Consider the following 12,206-nt stretch of genomic DNA (forward strand, 5'->3'; position numbering starts at 1 on the left):
AAAACCACAAAGCAATCAAAACATTTAAAGAAGGTGCATCATATATTCTCCCCTGTAGTTAAATAAATATTGATTAATACATTTTTACAGCATTAATTCAACCTCTTGCGAAACAGGCCCTCTTTAAACCACTGAATCTATTTACATATTGACTTGTCTTCTATATGTTATATTAATGACAAAATAGTTTGCAGGAAGAATAATTCTACTAAAACAAAACAAAATTAAAGTTTGAAAACTCTCTGTTAACAAACACATTGTAATTTACTCATAGAAAGTTTACCATGGTATCTGATCTATCCAAAATCATCCCCAAAGTTATAAATAATTTGTCCTGGATCAAATATCTACATTTGGTTCTTAATTCCATCTCTTATCAGTTGTTGTTTAATTAAATATAATAGATTCAGTCTCCAGAATAAGTCTAGCTTCTGATCAAATCCCAAATTCAGTTAATTGTAATAAAACTATCCAGTCTCTCTCAGTGTTTGTAGAAGAAAGGAATTTGTCACTTTCTCTTTCAGTCCGATTCCTTATATTGTAGGAATATGCAGACTTAAACTTCGGAGCGACAGATTAAATCCACTTTATTAGTTTTCCAAGGTTGAGACTTTCTCTTTGGTCTGGAATTGGATCAAAGTTCTTTCTGTATTTTTAAACAAAGTTTCGTGCCCTAACATACTTTGCAAAATCATTATCATCTCATCATGGTTTTTAAAGAGAAATATTCTCCCATTCTGCTTTTCAGCCACTGTTCAATAATTTTAATCTGTGAAACTTGATCAGAGAACAAAGAAAGTATGATTTCCTCTACATATCAATCCAATATTATAAGAAAGGTTTAATAGAAATAAACACCAGATATTTTGTAAATTCAAAAAATATAGAGATTCAATGGTGGGAATGTAAAAACCTCTTAAACCCTCCCTCCCTGAACAGTGCTGTGCTTCCATAAGGAGGGAACAGATGTTATCCAGAACAACATATATCACAAAGAAAGAAAAAGAAAAAGCAATCAGAATCCAATAAGATGTTAAAATAAATCAGCATTGAACTGCTAATCAACTTTTTAAACAAAAAGCAAAATGAAACAATACATTCGAAAAGTGAAAGTTAATACTCAGGCATTCTCAGAAGATGAAACTGCTGACAGGAAGGTGTATACACCCCTGACTTTTTTATCATTTCCAGAGGGAATTGGAATCTTCAAGACCCTTCTTCCCAACTGGGTCCAGAAGTCATCTTCGGTCATTCCTAAATGCTCTCATTTTCCAGTAGAGTAGAGGGAGGGGTCACGCGAAGGTTATAACACAGCCTGATTGGTCCATTAGACGGAGCAAAAACTTCTTAACCTCCTGTCTCTCCTATTGGTTCCCAGTTTCCTCTCAGTCTTTTGGTCCAAACACTGTGTTTTGGTTCTCTAGATAGGAAAATTTGACAAAGTCTATCCAAATCAATTAGATAAGGTAAAATTTGTAATTAAATTCGATAAATTGGCTATTTAAATTGGAGGCTGCGCCCAGAAGGAAGGTCTTGTGCCTATCCTCAGCGGGCAGGGAGAGCCCTATGGGGCGTCCTCTCTCCCTCCCCGCGGGCCTGGTGGTCATATTCCCGGAGCTGCAGGCATGCCGGGCGACCATCGCAGCCACAGGAGCCGGGAAACTCCGCCTGCGACGCTGCCATTGAGTTTCGGGCTGAATCCAATCTGCGCCGCCGCCGAAGAGAGCCAAAACTGATTGGCTGCGCGCTGTCCGCCGGCAGCATTTCCTTCGCGCCAGTCTCCCTGTCGGAGCTGCGCGCGCTCTGCAAACGGCCCCAAATTTTTTCTGGCAAGGCGCGGGGGCGGCCCACGGACTCTTAAAACACAAGCCGCGGCCGCCCAAAGATTGAAGATCGGCTCCGGCGGCCATTTTGGAAGCTGCCACGTGCACCGGGCCGGCAAACTTCTAAGACTCCCGCGCATGCCGATCAGAGGCTGCTAAGACTATCCAGGACCACCCTAGCACCAGTGAGTAGGCTCAGACCAGCGAGGCCACTGGAGCAGGAGCAGGTGGCCAGCAAGAGTCCCCAGCTGCGAGCACGTGAGTGGGGCGATGGCGGCGCGGGCTGAATCAGCACAGGCCACACCTGCTCAGGTTCCAGACGAAAGGGAGGCCCATCCTGACCATGCAAGGGCCAGACCTACTGCTTCTAGGCCCTTGTCAGCACAGAGGCTGCCTAGGGCAACAGAGAGGGACGAGCAGAGATGCCAGTGGGTGGAGAAGCAGGCCATGACCGCTAGGCCCAAATCTAGGTCCCACTCCCCGGTTGGGCCAGTTCAGGATCCTTCCCCCTCTCCCCGGAGGGGTTTCAGTCCTTCGTCCCCCTCGGGATGATGATTCTCCTTCCCCTCCAGAGTCTCCCGGGCCTGCTGAGGCAGGAATGGCAGATCCCTGGAAGGTTCCTCCAGGCACTTCCGGTCAGCCAAGGGTCGGGCCCCTCGGGACCATGGCTCCAGGTCCCGGGGTTCTCCGTCAACTTCCCCAAAAGTCACCTGTCCCCCTCAAATCAGATTCTTCACCTAGGGACAGTCATAAATTCAGCCACAGGGATAGTGAAACTTTCTCCAGAACGACTGACCAGCCTTCGGCTGCTTGTAACCAGGGTCAGGGCAAGAAGGTCAGTTTTCATCCTGACCCTCTCGCAACTCCTAGGCAAGATGGTATCCTGTATAGGGATAGTCCCCTGGGCCCGCCTCCATCTGCGTCCACTTCAGTGGGCTCTGATCCCATTCCAGAAGAGGAGGTTGAGCAACTCCTTACGGTCCCTTCGACTGCCGCCGGACGTACGAGCGTCTCTTCGATGGTGGCTGTCCCCGGCGGTACAGCAGGGAGGCTCGTTTTGGGAGCCGGACAGAGTAACAGTGATGACGGACGCAAGCTTCTTCGGCTGGGGGGCGGTGATGGCCTCACACATGGCTCAGGCCTCGGATGTCAGCCACAACATAAACTGGCTGGAACTCAAGGCTGCGAGGCTGGCCCTACGGCACTTCAGCCGACACCTGCTGGGCCAGCTCGTCCTCCTCCTGACGGACAATGTCGCCACGAAGGCGCACGTGAACCAGCAGGGGGGAACCCACTCCCGTGCCCTTTGGCGGGAGGCGCAGACTCTCGGATTGTGGGCGGAGAGACACTTGGCTTCCCTGGTGGCGGAACATATATCGGGAGTGTCCAACCACCAAGTGGATTGGCTGAGCCGGGCGACTCTGGACAACAGTGAGTGGCAACTGGTGCCCAAACTGTTCCAGAAGGTCTGTCGGAAGTTTGGCAACCCTCTAGTGGACTTGTTTCCCACACCCAGCAATTCGCAGCTGCCTCGCTTCTTCTCCCGGTTCCATACGCCCACAGCGGAGGGCACAGATGCCCTCAGGAGCAGATGGCCTCCGGGCCTACTTTATGCCTTTCCTCTCCTTCCTCTCATCCCGGGGACCATCAGAAAGATAGTAGCGGAGGGGGCTCTCGTCATCATGCTCGCCCCGCATTGGCCCAGGAGACCTTGGTTCACGGACCTGGTCCAGTTGTCGGTGTCAGATCCGTGGCAGATTCCCCTGGGGGAGGTGACCTTACGCCAGGGGGTCCTTGTCCATCCGGAGCCCCAGTGGCTCCAATTGACCGTCTGGCTCTTGAACAGAAGCTTTTGAGGAAGGCAAAGCTCTCCTCTGGGTTGATAGCGACTATTGAGGCATCCAGGCGGCCTTCCACCACCAGGATCTACAATGCTACCTGGGCGGTTTTTGCCAAGTGGTGCGTTACTCTAGGTCTGAACCCCTCCAGGGCCACAATTCCTAATGTCTTAGAGTTCCTGCAGAAGGGGTTGGAGGACGGCCTGTCTCATAATACCTTATGAAGACAGGTGGCAGCCCCGGCCATGGTGTTAGGTGGAGAGGGATCCCACACTCTGTCCCTTTCTGCTCTCATAAAGCGTTTTCTCAAGGGGGCAGCGAATATTAGGCCTCCCCCAGTACATAGATTCCCGACCTGGGACCTCCCTTTGGTTCTCCGGGCTCTCACGGGCGCACCTTTTGAACCTCTCCGTACAGTCCACCTACGTCTGCTTGCTCTCAAGGTGGCCTTTCTGATTGCCGTAACTTCGGCCAGACGTATATTGGAGTTGGGCGCCCTGTCGACCAGGGACGAGCTCTGCGTTTTTCGTCAGGACAGGGTTATCCTTCGTCTTGACCCCACCTTCCTACCGAAGGTGAATACTCCCTTTCATAAAGATCAGGAAATTGTGTTACCTAATTTTTGCCCTAGCCCGTCGCACAAGCGGGAACGACTCTGGCATAGGTTGGACGTCAGGCGCGCTCTCCGCATATATCTTAAACGAATGGAAGGGTCACGTAGGACAGAGGCATTTTTTGTGTCTTTCCGACCGGGGTCCCTAGGGACCAAGGTTTCCTCTGCCACCATTGGCAGGTGGATAAGGTAGGCTATCGCTGCAGCCTACAATGCTGCTGGTCGGGTTCCCCCTGCGGGCATTATGGCCCATTCCACTCGGAGCGCCGCAGCTACAGCGGCCTGGGCTACCAGGGCTCCGTTTGAGGAAATCTGTTGGGCGGCCACTTGGGCCTCACCGACTTCCTTCATTCGCCATTACAGGCTAGATGTTTACGCCTCGGCTGAGGCGTCCTTTGGCCAGAGGGTCCTTCAGCGGGTGGTAGCCGATCCTCCCCCGGGGACCCAGTCTTCCCTTCCTGGGACGTAGCTTAGGTACGTCCCTCGCGTGACCCCTCCCTCTACTGGAAAAAGAACGTTGGTCTTACCTGAACGTGTCTTTTCTGTAGAGTAGAGGGAGGGGTCACATCCTTCCCTAGTTAGTTGAGATAGGGACTGGGTGGGGGAAGACCGGGCGGCCCCGGGGCTTGTCCCTCTTGTTTTTGACTTTCAGATGCAGACTGGCGACATTAAGGAAACTGGGAACGAATAGGAGAGACAGGAGGTTAAGAAGTTTTCTCTCAGTCTAATGGACCAATCAGGCTGTGTTATAACCCTCGCGTGACCCCTCCCTCTACAGAAAAGACAGGTAAGACCAACGTTCTTTCAAAACCAGGGAGCAGCGCTGCCAAAGAAAGAGCTTTGGCAGTAAAATCAGCAGATTGTTGGTAAGAGAAAAAACAAGCTCTTACCATACAACAGCTATTTTGAGAGGAAGTTTCAAGATGTGCTGTATCCTGATTCAAAACTGGTTTATTGTTTTAAAAAGGGCATGGATAGCCTTTAGGAAGCTTAGAGAGTGCTCCTGGGAGCTGGGGGGGGGGGATACAATTGAGCAAAAAACATTTTTTGCTCATTTTTGCCCTCCCTAGCCCCCAGGAGTTCTCTGAAAGCTTCCTATAAGCTATTCATGGCCATTTTGGTGAAGGAGGCGGGGTTTCAGGAGGCAAAAAATGCTTCATTCAGTGTATAAGACGCACTCAGATTTTCAGCCTCTTTTTTGAGGGAAAAAGGTGTGTTTTATACTCTGAAAAATATGGTACTTAACAGCTTGTGCTTGGCAAAGAAGTGGTGCACTGTTCTGGAAAACAGGAAGAAAACTTCTTTTCCAGGTGTTAATTGAAAAACAGATAAGTCACAGGACATGTACTGTTTGAGTCCAGGAAAGGGATTGTGTAAAGTCTTGTTGATGGGTACAGGAAATTAAAGGGTACAGCCAGATCCAAAACACTGTCCCTCTTCCTGATCATTAAAATACACAGTGTAACTGATTCTTTGAAAGATAAGTATAATTTCACCTTGCTAAATCAAAATTAGGTCAATAAAAAAAGTAAACAAATTGAAAGTCCAGACAATATTTGTTCGGGTGTAATTTAATCGAATTATGTATTTTTGAAATTTACTCTTACCTTTATTCAGGTAATGTAGTATTCTAAATAACCCAATTGCTTCAGTTATGAAGGTTTTTGTAATGTGGATGAGTACTAATTGGGTTTTTGTCCCTGTTGGGTTTTTTTGAATTTTATTTATACATTTTTTCTTTAAAACACATAAGTGCTTAATAAACAGTGTATTGTACAATTTGCTTATACAAAGTATTAACAACAACCACAGTAATCATAATACTACTTACTTATATATAATGAAATTCTTGCATCATTTACTTATACATATCAATAATCTTTCATCCTCTAATTTCTGCCTCTATCTAACCATTGATAAAACAAATCCATTAAAAAAATATTCTGTTTCTTCCTTATCTTTTATTATTAATGTCAGTCTATCCATTTCTGCACAGTCTAATATTTTTCTAATTATACTTTTATCTGCAGGTGTATCCTATTTTTTCCAATATTGAGCAAATATAATTCTCACTGCTGTCAGCACATACATTATTAAATATGTAATCCCTTTATTATAATTTTCTGGTAATATACCTTAGAAAAATATTTCTGGTTTTAAGTGTATGTGTTGCTTTCTCATTTTCTCTAACTATGTATGTATTTTCATCCAAAATTGTTTTGCCTTTAAACATGTCGACCACATGTGATAATAAGAACACGGTGTCTGATTACATTTCCAACATTTGGCGGACATATTTTTAAACATCTTTGCTAGTCTTGCTGGTGGCAAGTGCCATGTACAAACATTTTATACAGGTTTTTTTTTAATAAGTGGTTGCCATTGTCAATTTATAATTTCTGTCCCAAGAGTTTTTGCCATTTATCTAGCTCTATAGTATATCCAAAGGTTTTTGCCCAAACTTTCTTTCACCTGTTTGTCTTCCATTTTGATATTTAACAAATAGCTATATATTTTCTTTATTAATTTTTCATCCGTCCATAAAAGTATCTGGTCAAGTGCTATTGGCTCTTTATAAAAGGCATATATCTTTGTGTCTTTCACATATCTTGATTGTATTTGCAAGTATGGCCACCATGTTAAATCTACCCTTTGATTCTGCAATTCCTGTGTAGTTTTAAGTTCCTCTTCTTCATATGTTACATTTTTTCCAAGTTAACAACATTTGGATGTATCAGTGCTTCCATCGTAGAAATTTTCATATAGTTTTTTTTTTTACTTTTTCCCATACTAAAAATAGTATGCTTCTTACATAATGTCTTTGGAAATATCTATGTATTTTATTCTTGTCATACCACAAAAAAGATGCCATTGCAATTGCAGATCATGTCTCTCCTATAATAATTGAAATATTAAAGGATTATATATGAGAGCAGGAGATATAATTATTTGTTGCAAATATGTCTATAGAACTGACCTTGAAAAATTGACTGTCATTGTGATCAGGCAAATACATTGGAAGGTAGGGCAGAACCTACACGTTACACCTATTAATAATATAATTATTATATGCACTTCAGAGCTGAAGCAGCACAGCATCACATTGCAGAGCTGAATCCATATGTCCAAGTGATGTCATCAACTGATCCATTAAATGAAATGACTGATATTTCTTTTCTGAAACAATATCAGGTATGTGGTACCTTTTTGAAATATCTTCCATTTAATTAGCTTTGATGCCTATAATAGTCGCTCCTGTCCCAAACTCCTGCTTTGTACATCTTGAAAATGGCAGTGAAAAATTTCTGAAGGCATTTAAAATTGTGGCAATTCCTTTTGCGGCTTTTAAGGAAAAGCCAACTTAGATAGTGAGAACCTACCGTATTTTTCAGAGTATAAGATGAACTTTCGTTCCTCAAAAAAGAGGCTAAAAATCTGGGTGCGTCGTATACATCGAATACAGCATTTTTTTGCCTCCCGAAGCCCCACCCCTTCACCAAAATGGCCGTGCACATCCTTATGGAGGCTTTCAGAGAGCTTCTGGAGCCTGGGGAGGGCAGAAATGAGCAAAAAATAGGCCTTTTTTGCTCCCCCCCAAACCCCAGCAGCACTCTATAAGCCTCCATAAGGCTATGCATGCAATATATTTGACAAAAAACAGGCCCTTATAATTAAAAACGGGCAGTTTTTTCTTTGTTTTTGCCACCCCCCCCAACTCCCCCAAGAGCACTCTGCAAGCCCCATCCAAGACTATTCATGCCTTTTATTTTTTAAAAAAATGGGCCCATTTTTGGGAGGTTTGCAGAGTGTAAAAACCTTTTCCCCCCTCTTTAGTTAGAGTGATTGATGAGAAATAGATTGATCAAGTGCTGTGCCAGCAGAAACAAGTCTTAGGTGCTGCAGGTTATTAGCGATTTCATCTCCAGCACATGGATAAATACACCTGGGAACATCAACCTACCTACCTACCTACCTACCTACCTACCTACCTACCTACCTACCTACCTACTGTATTTCTCTCTCTCTCTATCCCTCTACCTCCTTCCCTACCTTCTCTCTCTCTCCCTCCCTACCTACTGTATTTCTCTCTCTCTATCCCTCTATCTCCCTACCTACCTACTCTCTCTCTCCCTACCTACCTATTGTATTTCTCTCTCTCTCTATCCCTCTATCTACTTATTTACCTACCTAACTACTCTCTCTCCCTACTTACCTACTCACTCTCTCTTTCTTTCTCTCTCTCTCTCTCTCCCTCCCTCCCTCTACCTACCTACCTACTTTCTCCCTACCTACCTACTGTATTTCTCTCTCTCTATCCCTCTATCTACCTACCTACACTCTCCCACCCTCCCTACTGTATTTCTCTCTCTCTCTCTATCCCTCTACCTACCTACCTACTCTCTCCCTCCCTCCCTATTGTATTTCTCTCTCTCTCTCTCTCTCTCCCTCCCTCCCTCCCTCCCTCCCTCCCTCCCTCGCCCCTTTATCTACCTACCTACTCTCTCTCTCCCTACCTACTGTATTTCTCTCTCTCTCTCTTCATCTACCTACTTACCTACCTACTCTCTCTCTCCCTACCTACCTACTGTATTCCTTTCTCTCTCTCTCTCTCCCTCCCCCCTCTATCTACCTTACTCTCTCTCTCCCCCTACCTACCTACTGTATTTCTCTCTCTCTCTACCTATCTACTTTAAAAAAAATTGCCTCTTCAAAACCTTGGTGCATCTTATACTCCGGTGCGTCTTATACTCCCAAAAACACGGTAACCTTTTCTCAGTTTTTCAAACATTTGAGAAGTTGGGTTTCTTTTGAAAGTAATAAAAAGAAGAGAAAAAACCATTATTTCTGAGTATTCAAATTCTGATTAAATTTGGCAGATACTATTTCTTCAGAAGGATCTTTTTTAAATGCCTGATTTAATGTAAATGATTACAGGTATGTGTTGGTATATGCATGTGTATGTTTATGTAGATTTATGGGCTTGATTCTGCCATAAGTTTCCCTCAGGAAGGATAACATATGATGAAACTTATGCCGTTATGTCCAGATGCAGAAATTGCACACACAGACTTGAATCAAATAACATAAGCATTAAAGGATAGAATTTGCATTTTGATGTTCCAATGTTTCAATTGTCGTCTTGAAATATTATTTCAGTGCTGTAAATCCTTCTGGATTCTGCTTTGTTTAGAAATTTTCATTTATATCGGAGTGAATTATTTTGTGCATCATTTAGATAAGAATTAAGATAGTATGCACATAATTACATCACCAAGTTTCCTGATTATCCTTAGCTGGAGCCTGCTGGTCTTTAGTTTAGGACTGTCTTATATGCTTTACTGCTGAATCTTAGATATTCTATAGGCTTATATTAAGTTATGTATGTCTTACCCTATGCATTGCCTTTTTCTTTTTAAAATGGTGTTAGGACCTTCCTTAGTCAATCTTAATGGTTATGTTTGTGTAATATATAGCACAAAATTTAGACTGATGTTAATGTAACAAATACTATGGAAATAACTCAGAATAATTGAAAAAGCTGTTTAGTCTCTTGACATGAGTTGAGTAGAACCAGTTTCAGTCAAAGGATCCCCAGCCTCTAGCTCTCTGTTACAATTTTTTTTAAAATTCATTAGGCATTTTAATTGGTAAGAACACTATTACAGCATAGAATCAGGTAAAAACAGTGACACAAGCTCAATAATTATATGATGAATTATTAAAATAAAGAGAGAATAGTTCCTTGCAGAAGTGAAAAGTATATTAATGTATTTAGACATATCTAGCTGAGGAGTTAGATTTTTACACCATAAACATTTATTCATATTATAGTAATTGAAAGTTAGAAATCTTTATTTGGTGTAGATAAAAGAAACTGGATTACAGGTTATAATCGAGCTTGTCTTAATCTAAGATTTATCTTTGGACTATTTTTTTAAAGTGTGTCATATTAACTGAGATGAAGATGTCATTGCAGAAGAAGATTAATGCTTTTTGCCATACACAGCATCCACCTATTAAGGTAATTCTTTGTGTACAATTCAACTCCTTCTCCTGTTTTTGAGTTTGGGGTTGTGGTTTTTTTGGGAATAAATTATGTTCTTCTAGTAGTATATTTTACTTGTGAGTTCCATCCCACCGTTACAGCCCACCAAGTTTCAGTAATAGCAACAATATCATATATGCCTTCATGTACTTCTCAAATTCTCCTTGTTTGTTTCTCATACTTTGAACATTAGTGTATATGGATCTGAGCCCTTTTTGGATGACCCTCTATTTGCTTTTTGTGTCTCCTGTTTTATACCAGAGTTTCCCTTCCTTTTCACCACTCCATTCCCAATGTCTGATTGTTGTTTTGGGGTTAATGTTTTGGGTTTGATCCTAAAAACTGGCTTCCTTCCCCCTTCAGATTTAACTTAAAACCTTTTGGATCAGCTAAGCCAGATATTTTTCAAATACATTCTTCTTGGTTCTTGTGAGGTACAACTAATTTCTTGCCAGAATTTTTTTCTGTAGGTAATGTAAACTATAGTCCAAAAATCCAAATTTCTCTCAGTGGCACTATCTCTTGAGCCAGCAGTATCTCTAAAAATCTTCCATTCCTTTGGCCTTCTATTAGAAGTACAGATGAGAACACTACCTGTGCTCCTAATTAATTTGTTTTCCTGCCTAGTTGTTTGTATATTTTTTCAGACTCTTTTTTGGTTGTATCATTTCTTCCAACATGAAAGCGGGGAAAGAGTTAATGATCAGTGGGATTTATTATTTGGGTAAACCTCTCTGTCACATCTTTGCACTTTGTAGACAACATATTTTCATACATAGCCTGCAAATTGCTGATTCTGTTCCTCTGAGAAGAGAATCAGCAATCACCATCACACACAGTTATTCTTTGAGAAGCTCAGTGGATTACTCTTCTTTGTGATAGTCTGAGTTACTTTCCTTACTGTCACTGTAACACTTAATAAAGACTGTTCTCTAAATGTCTGCATATTTTCTTCTATGGGGAGGATATGAAATTGATTATTCAGCTCCAGTGACAGGGACAGTCTTTTTTGGGTTTTTTGTCCTCTTAAGTGACATGATTCCATCGCTCTTCTTCTAGCGGTTCATTTTTTTTTCTGTAGCTGTTTCTCCCTTGCTCTGTTTAGTTTGTATACAGACTTTCGTTTGTTCTAGGATTTCTTCAATTTCACAGATGAGACTTCAGAGTGGCTAGATATGTCTACTTCTGCTACTTTTCTCTTGAAAAAAAAAGTTCAATTTTTAAAATAATTTTAATGTTTAAAATCAATTTTAAATTTTATATATTTCATATTTGAATGCTATTATCCTTAACATAAAATTTTGATTGCTTTTGATAGTCATTTTTATTTGATTACTCAAGAAGGATTTGTTTTCCTTCTTCTGTATCTAAACATCTAGTCGTGATTATTAAGTGAATTGAAGCTAAAGTTGTCATCTGCAGTCCCTTGTGAAAAAAAGCAGCTATCTGTAGTTAATTAACATGTTTAAAAAAATATTTGGACTTTTGTAATGTGATCACATACTCTATAAGCTTGACTTTTTAAAAGTTAGTAGAATTAACAGCTTTTACTAATTTTTTTTTTTTTGGTTCAAGCCCTTTTAAATTCACACATTCCTATCCAAGCAAGCTAAAAGAAGCAAAAACTCTTACCAGCGTTATCAGTGGTGGGTTTCCATTTTTTTTTACTACCAGTTTGCCTGTGCATGTACACAATGCTTCTGCGCATGCTCAGAAGCATCCGGGTGGGTGGGGAGAGCCTCCCGCCGCTGATACTGTTTCGCTCGATCTGGGAGCAACCCACCTCTAAGGGTTATAGTACAAATGTGACTAAAAGCTTTGTAAGGGTAGTTCCGAAACTACAACTTGGCCAGAGATCTAAAGAGATTGGGTGAGTATCTATTATT

The 12,206-nt window shown here is 42.1% G+C and overlaps 1 protein-coding gene across 2 annotated transcripts in view; it reads left to right on the forward strand.

The window, feature by feature from the left end:
- The window catches only part of UBA6 (ubiquitin like modifier activating enzyme 6), a 92,750-nt gene that overhangs the window by 20,612 nt on the left and 59,932 nt on the right, over window positions 1-12,206 (forward strand). For both annotated transcript variants that reach the window (XM_081932883.1, XM_081932884.1), the window contains exons 6-7: window positions 7,355-7,466; window positions 10,216-10,296. In XM_081932883.1, coding sequence (XP_081789009.1) covers window positions 7,355-7,466; window positions 10,216-10,296 — 193 coding nt within the window. The remainder of the gene's footprint in view (window positions 1-7,354; window positions 7,467-10,215; window positions 10,297-12,206) is intronic.

The sequence above is a fragment of the Natrix helvetica genome (genome assembly GCF_964273705.1).
Source record: "Natrix helvetica genome assembly, chromosome: Z".
Classification (NCBI taxonomy): Eukaryota; Metazoa; Chordata; class Lepidosauria; order Squamata; family Natricidae; genus Natrix; species Natrix helvetica.